General features: G+C 41.2%; 1 protein-coding gene across 1 annotated transcript in view; it reads left to right on the forward strand.

The window, feature by feature from the left end:
• Positions 1-15,758, forward strand: part of pum3 (pumilio RNA-binding family member 3) — a 73,618-nt gene that overhangs the window by 50,454 nt on the left and 7,406 nt on the right. Inside the window, exon 15 of the mRNA XM_034013307.3 lies at positions 4,112-4,334. Within this exon, the coding sequence (XP_033869198.1) occupies positions 4,112-4,334 (223 nt within the window). The remainder of the gene's footprint in view (positions 1-4,111; positions 4,335-15,758) is intronic.

Consider the following 15,758-nt stretch of genomic DNA (forward strand, 5'->3'; position numbering starts at 1 on the left):
TGCGTGAAAATAAATTGGACCTGACGCGCCTGACACGCACTTAATAAATGGACTGCAAAGGGTTCATGCTAAATTCAGATAAAACAGGTTATGCTCGTGGGCTCTCAGAACCAACTAAAAAATGTGGGATTACATGAGCTCGACCGTAGTACAGTCGCCACCGCTTAGAACAGGCGCGTTTTGTGTTAACGTGATTCGCTCACAGTAAGTGATGGATGGTATAAACTCATACACAATAACCTGACATTCAAAATGTCCACCAATCACCAGTACAGTAAACAAAACAAACACAAGTTGTGACACAGAAAAAAACAAACAAACAAAACAAAATAGATAGATCCCAGCTTATCTCAAGAGGGTGGTGATCAGAACAACATTCAGAACCTATTCTCCAGACCACCTTCTCCTTTTCCCCTCCCACCCTCATTCTCAATTTTCACACCTCTATCTGATTCAGACCTCTGCTCCTTACTCATGGATTACAGGCCAACTATTTGCGACCTGGATCCCCTTCCTACTCGCTTTTTCCAATCCATTACCCCCACTCTTCTTCCTTTTATCTCCTCCCCATTAATACATATCTGCTCTGGCTCAGCCTTCAAAACTCATCACATCACCCCCATTCTTAATAAACCTCTTGACCCTTCCTTTGCCCAGAACTATCGCCCTGTCTCTCTCCTCTCATTCCTCTCTAAAACTCGAGTGAGCTGTCCACCGCCATCTGGCATCTTTCATCAGCAAGCATTCTCTAATTGACCCTCTCCAATTTGGGTTCCTTCCTGCAAATTCCACGGAAACTCTGCTGGTGCTGCCTCCCTCTCCTCCATTTTAATTCTCTAGGACTTCTCTTCTGCCTTTGACACTGTTGTCAGTCATGCTATTCTCCTCTCCTTTCATTCTCTCCCTCTCTCTCTCTGGCCTGGGGATCTCCAGGCTCTACTCATGCCTTGTTTTCCTCCTATCTCTCTACCGTTCCTTCCAGGTTTCTTGGCGTGGCTCTCTCTCTTCTCTTCTCCTCACCTCTTCTGTACAGCTGCTACGGCCAAATCGTTGCAGTTGGCATCTCTGTACCTCAAGGATCTGTCCTCGGACCCCTCCTGTTATCATTCTACACCCACTCACTGGGTACTCTCGTCTACTTATCAGTTATTAAAATAGGAATCACTAATCGGAAATATCGAGAGGAATTTACCACAGAATGGTCATGCATTAAAAGAAGTGGAGTGTCTCAATCTCGCATCAACTGTGAACATGGCCGTAACTAGCTACGAGGACACCAAGGTTGTGTCCTCGGATGTTTTTTTGCATCATCAATGCTGATGCTCATATAAAAATTCTGCTAAAGTACAAAAGACTCTTTAATTTTCTCTTTTGGTTTGCCATGTAACATAGATTTGGAGGTTGAATAGTAAATACCAAGCAGTCATATAAATACTGTTAGCTGTAGCTTGAACCCTAAATTTGACCTCGGTAGAATGTCAGCTCTGGTTACAACGCTGACTGTGAATACTGCCCGACAGCCTTCTCTGTGAAACATAGTGGCTGTCATGATATTATCATCACATTGGTACAAAGAAACACCAGCAATAAGCAAAAGCTGACACTCCCCATTACTGTATGTTTGCGCAAATGGATTTTGAGGTTTAACTCGCTTTAAGTAATGAATTAATTATTGGATACTACATAGCATTTTGTGTGTTGATAGTTGCAGAGTAGTAAAAATGTAAATAAAAAAAAACTGTTAAATCTTTCTTGAGGTGTTGTCATTTTTATAGTTATTTTTATAAAGTTTTGAGGTTGAATATTTCAGTTTGATAGCACTTACTTAATTTCTAAATGCCATATGTTTACAATTACCAAAATTATAGATTGAACAGCAAAAATGAGGGCATTGGCTTCCCAAAAAAACAAAAAAAAAACTACCGTTTATGGTAATGATGTCCAGATCTTCCTCTCCGTTCCCTCCTGTGACTCCCACATCTCTTCCTGCATCTCAGGATGTAGTATTATTGCAATTATTGTAAACCATAATGTATTTAAATATTTTTAAAAAATATAAATGTTTTGTACATTTCAGTGTGATGTGAAAGTGCATGTTCTTTATATATTCACACCTGCACTTGTACACAAAATAAATGGCTTCTTTTGAGGGAAGTTAGTTTGACTGGTCCACTTTCACTGAGCTATACCTTTCAAATTACACTTATCAAACTAGCTCAGTTTCGTGTAACAATGGCATACTAAGTAATTGCTTGTTAGTACAGGCTAACTTCACTATAACAAACCCCCGTGGGACCTGGAGAAATGTTTGTTATATCAGGGTGTTCATTATAACAGGGTTTGGCATTTTTCTGTATCAGAATAATGACAAAACTGCAAATTTGAATTGAATATCAATATATAGTACATTTATGAAGAATCCTTCATATTGATCGACATTTAAACGGTATTGTGACAAGGTACTCGTGTCACATGTGTGGGTAACTGCATTTCAAGACGGAGAGATGTGGAAGTTGGAGTTGAAATGCCGGCACAGATGCGCAGGATTTATTAAACACAAAACAAAGTAAACAAACGGGTCATGTGATGCTACCAATGATGGTAATGCACAGAGGACACATACAGAAGACTGTACAAAAGGCAAAATAAAACACAGTACAAAAACTACAAATAAAAGGTGCCACACTAGCCTTACTGAACAAGGCGTCCCGCTCCAGGAACCTACTACACTACGTATCCCTCACTATACATTACTTGTGATCAATATCCCCTAAACTAACCTACTTATGAGTTGGTATTCTTACGACGACTCCTGCTTCTTCATACGGCCTTGGCTGGGCATTGCCTTCACAAGTACCTTGTTGCAGTTTAAGGGTTGCGTAACTGTAGTTCCTGCAGAGCGGACACTCTCCTCCTGAGTGTACGCAGCGCCCCTCTGTGTTACATGGCGTTGCAGTCGCCCAGAACGATCCGCCCCGGGTGTTTTTATGCTGGCGGACACTCAGTCGAGACCCGCCCACCTGCTGATTGATGACCGGTACAGCCAATCACTCGCAGCCCTTCCTCCCAACCAGACTTAGCAGGCAGCAAGTCTCAGTCAATCACCCATCTGCAAATAATCCAAAAAACACACAAAACAAACCCTTTTTCCACGTATAAATTATACCAACACTAATCTCCCCCTGTGCAGGGCAGTCGCCCTGCTACAGGTATGTTTAAAAGAAAACAGTAAAGAAATGAAAAAGGAAAGAATGTACACTTACATGCTGAATACAGTAATTACATGTCCTTTCTCTTGAAAAAACTATCCAGCGTAGATTGCTTCTCACTGCCTGGTTGCAGTTTGTGTGAAGATGACGGACAGGCAACGATTGCATTTGTCATGCATGATTCGTACTACAATATGTCATCTTTGATAGCGTTATCTTTGAATTAGTCAACCATGGTGTTTGTTTTCACTGAGATAATAACACACTTGACACTGGAGAAAGTTCAGTGTCAGTCAGTACTGAGAGAGTTGTATCTGGGTCGATCCTGTACGTGATCGTTCTAATAGGGCTAATTTGCATTGAAAAAATCACACTGTAATGTATATAAAATATCGTATTCATTTTTGTATCATAAACTAGCAGAAGCAGTGCTTTTTGTGTCATTTGTTTTTTTTTTTTTCATTTGTGATTGAGAGGCCTTGGCTGTGGTTTGATGTCCAGACAACTAAATGATAGACAGCAGCGCCATAGATAGTGTAGGGAGTTTACCAACAGCAATTTTTAGTTTGCTGTCAAGAAACGTGAACAATGCAGATGTTAATTTTGAACCCTGGCATGTTTTGATTGCCGGTACTCATTTTCTTAACTTCATGGCTGGGTTTTTGAATCTCGTGACCAAAAACAAAAAAGTAAAATGTGTGGTTTACCTTAGATAAAATCAACATTATAGTTAATTGTTTGTCTGAATCTGTGGAGTTTAATTTGGATTTGAAGATTAATATTGTTACATTGACACCAGTTAGCATCCAGTCAGATATATCCTTGACTAGGTTCCCACAGCATTGCAAAGCATGCTTCAGTATATCTTTGCTTTTTACAGTTGTGCTCTCTTCTGATTTTAGCAAGAAGGATGTGCATACACGGCAACACGAGTTGCTAGAAGCCATATCCCCTCCAGTCCTCCAGCATCTGCAAGAGAACGCACGTGAGGTGGTGATGGACAAAGCTACAAGTGTGGTTGTTGCAGATATCCTGGGCTCTGCTGTTGGAGACCTGCAGCCAGCCATGGACTCAGTTGCTGATCTAGCTGCAGAGGAGTTCGTTCCTGGAGGCAAAGGAGGACAGGTAAGATAAGCATATTATTTTCCCAGCACTTTCACAAAATGTGAAATTTGTTCAGTCTCAACCTGTTCAACTTGGTTAAACTTTGTTCAACTTTGGTCTTCATCTAGACAATGTGGGGAAGCTATAAAAAGGCCAACAAGATGCTCAGATATATTGTGAGAAGTGTTGAATTTAAATCAAGGGAAGTAATGTTAAAACTTTACAATGCATTAGTAAGACCTCACCTAGAATATTGTGTTCAGTTCTGGTCACCTCGTTACAAAAAGGATATTGCTGCTCTAGAAAGAGTTCAAAGAAGAGCGACCAGAATTATCCCGGGTTTAAAAGGCATGTTGTATGCAGACAGGCTAAAAGAATTGAATCTATTCAGTCTTGAACAAAGAAGACTACCTGGTGATCTGATTCAAGCATTCAAAATTCTAAAAGGTATTGACAATGTCGACTCAGGGGACTTCTTTGACCTGAAAAAAGAAAAAAGGACCAGGGGTCAAAAATGGAGATTAGATAAAGGGGCATTCAGAACAGAAAATAGGAGGCACTTTTTTACACAGATAATTGAGGGTCTGGAACCAACTCCCCAGTAATGTTGTTGAAGCTGACACCCTGGGATCCTTCAAGAAGCTGCTTGATGAGATTCTGGGATCAATAAGCCACTAACAACCAAACGAGCAAGATGGGCTGAATGGCCTCCTCGTTTGTAAACTTTCTTATGTTCTTTAGGGGTGTGAATGTTTAACGTGAATCACATCCTCTGATTTGTCTTAATGTTTTTATTAGGGCTGCTCCGAATAACAGATTAATCTGGCTGATTAATTAACTAATGAATTGATCTGAGATTAATTTTTTCACAATTGTTTTTATTTTTCACGTTATAAAATGTCACATATCCGCCCTGACTGCTTACCCGTCCTGATCAAAGTTTTATCAACGTCAGTCATGTGGACAGCGCCAATGCAGAAGGCTACAGCAAGTGTGTTTACAATAAATAAAAAAAATAGGAATAAAATAGCACATGATTTCAGAATTGGTGCCGACATTCTTTGGAAGTAAACAACAAAACGCTCCAACGCATTATGTAAGTACTAGTACAGTTGTGTGCAATTCAACTTCTGTGTTCTATTTTTCAGTTTTAGTCTTTTAATTTATTTGAGCAAATGAAAACAACCTGTAGATTATTTTGTTGTAAATCTGCAATACACTTATAAATTACCCGACAATAATGCAAATCTGTAGTGCACTAATAGGCCTACTAAGTATGTTTCTAAACAATGGGTTTATATTTAAACAGAGATCTGTTCAATCCTGGGAGTTACTAGGAATAAAATAGCACAGGATTTCAGAATTGCAATGCGCCTCTGTGACAGAAAAAAAAAAAATCAGAGATAGTATACGTGAGTACCATACGTTACACATTTATATACTGTATATAAACAAAGTTTGCATTGGATGCCAATAGTTTCTTCGGATACAAACAACAAAACGCTCATTAATGTAAGTGCACAATGTAACGTCTGTTCTACTTATATTTTATTAATGTCTAGTATACATCTACCGATTTTAATCAACTAATGCCCATAAATTAACCGATCAAATATTTTAATCGAGTGACAGCTCTAGTTTTTATGCAACAGTTTAAATAAAAAAACATTTTTTTTCAAAATTTATTTTATTGTTTTGTTTTAATTTATCAATGTGTGAATGCACCTAAATGACATTGAGAAAGTATCAAATACTGTTTACCTTTTTGTTGCTAATGCTGTGGTGGAGAAATTCAGGCTGTTACTGAAAATAATTTTGTTGCCTCAACACAATAAATAAACTGGGCTGTTTTTCCCAACTTTTTTTTCTTGCAGCTACTGTTCCAGAACATAAAATCTTAAAATAATCTTTTATTTCATTTAAGAGAAACTTTTGGCCATTCTTTGTAGTATGATCTCCTAGAACATTTTGATTGCACAGTTGGTAGAGTCAAATTCTGCCAGTGTGCATCCCTCAGTGCAGGGCTTTAAACTTACTTTTTTTCTAAGATAAAATATCTAGGTGCACACTGACAAATATTAGGCACATATAAACAACAACAAAGTAACTATTACAAACCAAGTTCAACACTCAGTTTGCCACACTCCAACACAGCAGGCCTGAAGAAAAAATGGCTCTGACCCTAATGTGACAGTCGTGTTTCCCTATCAAGTACGAAATGTAACCATTGTTGTATGAACATAAGAAGAACATAAGAAAGTTTACAAACGAGAGGAGGCCATTCAGCCCATCTTGCTCGTTTGGTTGTTAGTAGCTTATTGATCCCAGAATCTCATCAAGCAGCTTCTTGAAGGATCCCAGGGTGTCAGCTTCAACAACATTACTGGGGAGTTGGTTCCAGACCCTCACAATTCTCTGTGTAAAAAAGTGCCTCCTATTTTCTGTTCTGAATGCCCCTTTATCTAATCTCCATTTATGACCCCTGGTCCTTTTTTCTTTTTTCAAGTCAAAGAAGTCCCCCGGGTTGACATTGTCTATACCTTTTAGGATTTTGAATGTTTGAATCAGATCGCCGCGTAGTCTTCTTTGTTCAAGACTGAATAGATTCAATTCTTTTAGCCTGTCTGCATACGACATGCCTTTTAAACCTGGGATAATTCTGGTTGCTCTTCTTTGCACTCTTTCTAGAGCAGCAATATCCTTTTTGTAACGAGGTGACCAGAACTGAACACAATATTCTAGGTGAGGTCTTACTAATGCATTGTAGAGTTTTAACATTACTTCCCTTGATTTAAATTCAACACTTCTCACAATATATCCAAGCATCTTGTTAGCCTTTTTTATAGCTTCCCCACATTGTCTAGATGAAGACATTTCTGAGTCAACATAAACTCCTAGGTCTTTTTCATAGTTCCCTTCTTCAATTTCACTATCTCCCATATGATATTTATAATGAACATTTTTATTGCCCGCATGCAATACTTTACACTTTTCTCTATTAAATTTCATTTGCCATGTGTCTGCCCAATTTTGAATGCGGTCTAGATCATTTTGAATGACCTTTGCTGCTTCAACAGTGTCTGCCACTCCTCCTATTTTTGTGTCGTCTGCAAATTTAACGAGTTTGCTTACTATATCAGAGTCTAAATCATTAATGTAGATTAGGAATAGCAGAGGACCTAATACTGATCCCTGTGGTACACCACTGGTTACCTCACTCCATTTCGAGGTTTCTCCTCTAATCAGTACTTTCTGTTTTCTACATGTTAACCACTCCCTAATCCATGTGCATGCATTTCCTTGAATCCCTACTGCGTTCAGTTTGAGAATTAATCTTTTATGCGGGACTTTGTCAAAAGCTTTCTGGAAATCTAAATAGACCATGTCGTATGCTTTGCAGTTGTCCATTTTCAATGTTGCATCCTCAAAAAAGTCAAGTAGGTTAGTTAGACATGATCTCCCTTTCCTAAAACCATGCTGGCTGTCACCCAGGATATTGTTACCATATAGGTAATTTTCCATTTTGGATCTTATTATAGTTTCCATAAGTTTACATATAATAGAAGTCAGGCTTATTGGTCTGTAGTTACCTGGTTCAGTTTTGTCTCCCTTTTTGTGGATCGGTATTACGTTTGCTATTTTCCAGTCTGTCGGTACAACCCCTGTGTCAAGAGACTGTTGCATGATCTTGGTTAGCGGCTTGTAAATAACTTCTTTCATTTCTTTGAGTACTATTGGGAGGATCTCATCTGGCCCAGGGGATTTGTTTATTTTAAGAGCTCCTAGTCCCTTTAACACTTCTGCCTCTGTTATGCTAAAGTTATTTAAAACTGGATAGGAACAGGTCGACATGTGGGGCATGTTGTCCGTGTCCTCCTTTGTAAAAATCTGTGAAAAGTAATCATTTAATATATTTGCTATTTTTTTTTCTTCATCTATGATTTTGCCATTTGTGTCTCTTAGACATTTAACCTCCTCTTTGAATGTTCTCTTGCTGTTATAATATTGGAAAAACATTTTGGAATTGGTTTTAGCCCCCTTAGCAATATTGATTTCTATCTCTCTCTTGGCCTTTCTAACTTCCTTTTTGACTTGTGTTTGCAGTTCCAAGTACTCTTTCTGTGTGCTTTGTTTTTGGTCCCTTTTAAACGCTCTGTAAAGTGCCTTTTTTCGCTGAATATTTTTTTTAATTGATCTATTAAACCATTTTGGCCATTTTGTTTTAGATTTAGATTTGTCTACTTTTGGGATGTAATTGTTTTGTGCCTCTAGTACTACATTTTTAAAAGACAGCCACCCTTTTTCTGTGGATGTTTTCTCTATTTTACTCCAATCTACTTCTGTTAGTCTCCGTTTCATACCTTCATAGTTTGCTTTTCTAAAATTGTAAACCTTAGCTTTAGTCATTACTTTTGGGGTTTTAAAAAATATTTCAAATGAGACCATGTTGTGGTCTGAGTTTGCCAATGGCTCTCTGACCTCTGTTTTAGTTATTCTGTCTTCATTATTTGAAAAGACTAAATCAAGGCATGCCTCCCCTCTAGGACTAAAACAACGTAAATAATGATCACATTAAATCAGTGTAATACACAATTAGCGAATAATAGATGCATATAAAAAGTAACACACACTCATCTGTCTATGTCTCTCCTCGTCTAGGTTCAGTCCTCTGAAAGGAAAAATGATGCTGGTATCTGTGCCTGCAGTCTTTTATGCCCTTCAGGGTCGGGTGTTTACCTCCTAAAGACGCCGAACCTGAATAGATTATACTAAAGCTGCACGCCAGTGCCTATGATGCAGTCATGCCCGACCCTGAAGGGCATAAAAGACTGCAGGCACAGATACCAGCATCATTTTTCCTTTCAGAGGACTGAACCTAGACGAGGAGAGACATAGACAGATGAGTGTGTGTTACTTTTTATATGCATCTATTATTCGCTAATTGTGTATTACACTGATTTAATGTGATCATTATTTACGTTGTTTTAGTTTTACTAATTACACAGAATTTTTTGCACATAGCCTGTTTGTTACGTCACTTAGTGGCCTTGTGCCCCGCGTGCTCTCCTAGGCTACTACATCTTGAGTTAAAAATAAAAGTTTATTTTTTGTAAATTTATTTTATTATTATTTGAACTGTAATTGTGTGATTTATTTATTATTATTATTATTTATTTCTTAGCAGACGCCCTTATCCAGGGCGACTTACAATCGTAAGAAAAAACATTTCAAGCGTTACAATACAAGTAATACAATAAGAGCAAGAAATACAATAACTTTTGTTCAAGTAAAGTACAAGTTTGACAAACCACAATTCAATAATACAGCAGGTAATAGTGATAGTTACATCAGGATATGATTAAATAGTGATAGTTACATCAGGATGTGATTAAATACAAAGTACTACAGGTTAAAAACTTGGCAGATTACAGTATTCTGAAGTACAGGATTAAATGCAGTAAAATAGGGGCTGATAAGAGCAAAATAAAGCACATTTACATGAAGGGTGATAGTGTCCCAGGATTCAAACAGAGGAGTTCTAAGGTGCTCTTTGAAGAGGTGAGTCTTAAGGAGGCGCCGGAATGTGGTCAGGGACTGGGCAGTCCTGACATCTGTAGGAAGGTCATTCCACCACTGCGGAGCAAGGGTGGAGAAGGAGCGGGCTTTGGAGGCAGGGGAGCGTAGCGGTGGTAGAGCTAGTCTTCTAGTGCAGGCGGAGCGGAGAGGTCGAGTGGGGGTGTAGGGAGAGATGAGGGTCTGGAGGTAGCTGGGTGCAGACTGGTCAAGGCATCTGTAGGCTAGTACAAGAGTCTTGAACTGGATGCGAGCGGTGATCGGGAGCCAGTGGAGCGAGCGGAGTAGTGGAGTAGCGTGGGCGAAGCGAGGCAGAGAGAACACCAGGCGGGCAGCAGAGTTCTGGATGAGCTGGAGCGGACGGGTGGCGGACGCAGGGAGGCCAGCCAGGAGGGAGTTGCAGTAGTCTAGGCGGGAGAGTACCAGGGCCTGGACCAGGAGCTGGGTAGCATAGTTCATGTAGCATACTGTTTTCTGTGAGTTTCTCTTGTGTGTTTTTCTTCTTTTTTTTTGGCAGAAACACAAGTACAGATGCTGGGTTCAGCAACTGTGCATTAACCGAGATACGTGCTTGGGCGCCGATTGCTTGCAGTCTCATACTGTATCTCGTTGTCCTCCTAGATGACCTGCTTGCAGCACCATTACAAAGGCTGTGTTAGGGCTCTAACAGCAGGCTTCCCTCAGTCTTGTATGCATTCAGACTGTTTGTTTGGGTTTACCCAAAAGCTGTATAGATGGGCATCTCTGTATACTGCTTCTTGCGGTAACGCAAACTGAGTAGACCTGTAGGTCACCGCTCTGTTATCCGTACCGAACAGGGATTGAGGTTACCGCACCGGTACTGTACCGACCCGGTGCAAGTCACCGCATGTGTACCATACCAAGGGTACCGTACCGTCCCGGTACCACCCAGTTCCATCCTGGTACAGTACTGTTCCAACTCGGTGCAATGTCACCGACCTGGTTCCGACAACGGTACCATCCCTTGTCCTGTACCAGAGGACCTGTTAACGGTTTTTACAGTACTGTACATTGCACCCACCCTGTTACATTACTGTAGAGCGGCGTTGCTGCTTGAGCAAATGCGTCCAGACTGGGATGGAGCGCTGTGTAGCGCTGGCGGGGGGACGCAGGGGATGTGTAACCCCCATTGCACTACTGTACCGACCTGGTGCTACAGGCACCAAAACAGTACCAAACCGACCCCGTACCATTGCAGTACCGTCCCTGTTCAGACCTGCTACCGACCGTTGTTTACATGCCAGGCCAGCCTGCCTGTGGATAAGCAGATGGATAAATGTCTCTCCTGCACAGTGCTCTACCCCACACCCTCTCATAGAGAGGTGGCTGCGTCCTCACCCCTTGGCTCTGTGCCAAGGGATAGCCACCCACCAGGGAATGGAGAAGCTCTGGGCAGCAGTTTCCCACCAAAGAACTGTCCTCGCAGAGTTGTTGCTTGAACATTCTGCACCGCCTGTCCCCTTGGGGTCCCAGGGAGCTATGGGCGCAGATTGGCAGCAGGAGGCCGCGCTCTCCATCACCGCCTCCTGAGGAGGTGGGTGAATAGGAGCTGGCGTTCCCGTATGAGGATGTGGAGTCATGTAGTGCATCCTCTGTGGTTAAGCTCTCCCTGTATCCGCAAAGCTTATGCCATTGATCAAGAGGGGCAATGCAGTCTTGCAGGTGCGCTGGTCTACAGGGCGTCCACATTACTGTACACATGGGTGAAAGTGTCCGTCCAAATGGCCTCTCCCAGGTCCATTCCTATGATTCGTGTAGAAATGCTACTTAAATCTAGTAACATAAGAACTGAGGGTAAACCCATATCGAAAGACAGCAGTACATACATTTACAACTTTAACAAGGGCTGTTTCAGTTTTTTTTCTTTTTTTTGGAAGTAATGGTTTAATAACAGCAACCTTGATGGAGTTCGGAACAATACCAGACAACAGTGAGCTGTTAATGATACTTTGACTCATTATTGCTGCACTCTTTCTAGAGCAGCAATATCCTTTTTGTAGCGATGTGATCAGAACTGAACACAATATTCTAGGTGAGGTCTTACTAAGGCATTGTAAAGTTTTAACATTTCTTCCCTTGATTTAAATTCAACACTTTTCACAATATAGCCAAGCATCTTGTTAGCCTTTTTTATAGCTTCCCCACATTGTCTAGATGAAGACATTTCTGAGTCAACATAAACTCAGTATCTCCCATATGATATTTATAATGCACATTTTTATTGCCTGTGTGCAGTACCTTACACTTGTCTCTATTAAATATAATTTGCCATGTGTCTGCCCAGTTCTGAATGCTGTCTAGATCATTTTGAATGACCTTTGCTGCTGCAGCAGAGTTTGCCACTTCTCCTATTTTTGTGTCGTCTGCAAATTTAACGAGTTTGCTTCTATACCAGAATCTATTTTGTTACATGTTAACCACTCCCTAATCCATGTGCATGCATTTCCTTGAATCCCTACTGCGTTCAGTTTGAGTATTAATCTTTTATGTGGGACTTTGTCAAAAGCTTTCTGGAAATCTAAATAAACTATGTCTTATGCTTTACAATTATCCATTGTCGATGTTGCATCCCCAAAAAAATCAAGCAGGTTAGTTAGACATGATCTCCCTTTCCTAAAACCATCTGACTGTCTCCCAGGATACTGTTATCATATAGGTAATTTTCCATTTTGGATCTTATTATAGTTTCCATAAGTTTACATATGATAGAAGTCAGGCTTATTGGTCTGTAGTTACCTGGTTCGGTTTTGTCTCCCTTTTTGTGGATCGGTATTACGTTTGCTATTTTCCAGTCTGTCGGTACAACCCCTGTGTCAAGAGACTGTTGCATGATCTTGGTTAACGATTTGTAAATAAATAACTTTTCATTTCTTTGAGTACTATTGGGAGGATCTCATCCGGCCCACGGGATTTGTTTATTTTAAGAGCTTGTGGTCCCTTTAACACTTCTGCCTCTGTTATGCTACAGTTATTTAAAACAGGATAGGAACAGGTCAACATGTGGGGCATGTTGTCCATATCCTCCTTTGTAAAAACCTGTGAAAAGTAATCATTTAATATATTTGCTATTTTTTTCTTCATCTATGATTGTGCCATTTGTGTCTCTTAGACATTTAACCTCCTCTTTGAATGTTCTCTTGCTGTTATAATATTGGAAAAACATTTTGGAATTGGTTTTAGCCCCCTTAGCAATGCTCATTTCTATCTCTCTCTTGGCCTTTCTAACTTCCTTTTTGACTTGCGTTTGCAGTTCCAAGTACTATTTCTGTGTACTTTGTTTTTGGTCCCTTTTTAAATGCTCTAAGTGCCTTTTTTTGCTGAATATTTTTTTTTAATTGATCTATTAAACCATTTTGGCCATTTTGTTTTAGATTTAGATTTGTCTACTTTTGGGATGTAATTGTGGTTTTTTTTTTTTTTTTTAAATTTAGTCGTCGCCAATTATTTTTACCCCGGTTTTCACCCCAATTTAGCATGCCCAATTATTATCTGTATCCCCGGCTCACCGCTCGCAACCCCCCCGCCGACTCAGGAAACGGAGGCTGAAACACGCGTCCTCCGAAACGTGCTCCTTCCAAGCCGTCATTTTTCGCACTGCAGATCCACAGCAATGCTATCAGACCTATAGTGCCGGAGGACAACACAGATCTGGCGGCTCCGCTGCAGAGCCACAGGCGCCCTATCGGCCACAGGGGTCGCTGATGCGCGGTGAGCCGTGGATGCCCCTGCCGACCTAAGCCCTCCCTACCCGGGCAGCGCTCAGCCAATTGTGCGCCGCCCCCTAGGAACTCTCGGTCACGGTCAGCTGTGACATAGCCTGGATTCGAACCAGCGATCTCCAGGCTATAGGACACATCCTGCGAGGAGCGCCTTTACTGGATGCGCCACTCGGGAGCCCCCGGGATGTAATTGTTTTGCGTATCTAGTACTACATTTTTAAAAAACAGCCATCCTTTTTCTGTGGATGTTTTCTCTATTTTACTCCAATCTACTTCTGTTAGTCTCTGTTTCATACCTTCATAGTTTGCTTTTCTAAAATTGTAAACCTTAGCTTTAGTCATTACTATATATAAATAATTTAAAAAAATAGAGTATCCCAAACTATCACATAGTAGACCTATATCTAAATCAGAAAGTATTTATTGAAACCACCTTGTGCTCAACTAAGTAATGGAACTAATGCAATTCCTTGTCGAAATGTATTTTGTTTTATCCTTAAGTTCTGCAAGAATGCAACCATATTTGTCATCTAAGAATTTTATGTGCCATCAGTACGGTTAACCAGGTTATGTTTCATCGGTACAAATTAAGTGGTACGAAATTGTCCTCTTATCTGTCTTCAGTTGTTGACTGAGATTTCAGTAACTAACAATCATACACACATATAAAGACAGCGATTAAAAAAAAATAAAAAATAAAAGTAACATGTACCACATTATCGTTGAATCCTGCATTGTATGACTTTATAAACGGTAAGATTACAACCACAACCGAGCTGTTTTGAAAATGAAAGCTTATTCCAGCACGGTACCGATACAGTTAAAGGATTCATGCAATGTGTTATACTATCTGGTTTGTTTATAAATATTGAGGGATGTTCAAGAACTCTTCGGCGGCTATAAGCTGCAGCCACACTCTGTAGTCCAGTCTCTCTCTCTCTCTCTGATTCCACTCGTCTCAGTAGGTTGAACTCGAGAGCGAACACCTCCACTGCTTCTCCTTATCTTAGCTGAATCCTCCTCTCCTCTAGCACTCCTCCAGTCCCTGCTGCTGTCTTAACTTTCGTGACCCCTTTTGGGAGTGTGCTGTTGCTGTTACCCCAGAGGGAGCAAAGATATCTCTCTTTCCTCCCAGGAATCAAACCACTGTCCCCTGGCTCTCCATAATAGGAGGCGGGGATCCGCTGGTGGTAGATGCCTTGGCACGCCAGTGGCCGAGGCAATTGTTATATGCCTTCCCACTGCTCGCCTTGCTCCCGCTGTGTGTGAAGAAAATCAGGCACTGGGCCAAGGTGCTCATAGTAGCCCTTTATTGGCCTAGGAGACTATGGTTTAAACTCTGATGCAGCTCTTTGAGTGGCCAACCGTGGAGACTGCCCAAGCGCCATGACGTGCTCAGTCAGGCACGGGGGGACCTTATGGCATACCGACCCATCGAGCCTGTAGCTCTGGGTTTGGCCCCTGCATGGCTGCATGGAGTCGTCTGGGTCTGTCCAATAGGATTATTGACACCTTTCAAAATGGTACAAGTGGAGCGTCTTACAGGTGTGGTGTCTGCCTCATGGGTTTGACCCCACGACTTGTCCCATGGCAGTAATATTGCAGTTTTGCAGTACCTGTTTGAGAGGAATGCCCCTCTACATTAAAGGTCTATCTGGCAGCCATTCAGCGTGCCATGTAAAATTGACTCGATCTCCCCAGGAGCTCAGCTTCCAGGCAGGGCAAACATTTTTGAAAGGGGTTCAGTGGCTTTGGTCGCCTGTGAAGGACATTTGTTCCTCACTGGAGGTTAAACGTGGTGCTCAGTGCACTCTTGAAGCTTCCATTTGAACCCATGCATTCAGATGAGCTGAAAAATTATCGCTCTGCTGACCTGTTTGCTTGCTATCACCTTCGTTTTTAGAGGCCAGGACAAGGGTTACGCTCTGTACCGATCCTGCCTTTTGCCGAACAGTTTCGGCATTCCATGTCAACCAGTGGAATTGGATGCTTCTTTCCACCTCCTTCTAGTCTGACAGGGTGCTGCAGCTGCATACGCTCTCCCAGTGCGGGCTCTGGCTTGCTATGTTGACAGGACAAAAAGTTGGAGGCAGTCCGGACAATGTGTTGTCTGCTCTGGGATGCAGTCCCA

The sequence above is a fragment of the Acipenser ruthenus genome, chromosome 2 (genome assembly GCF_902713425.1).
Source record: "Acipenser ruthenus chromosome 2, fAciRut3.2 maternal haplotype, whole genome shotgun sequence".
NCBI lineage: Eukaryota > Metazoa > Chordata > Actinopteri > Acipenseriformes > Acipenseridae > Acipenser > Acipenser ruthenus.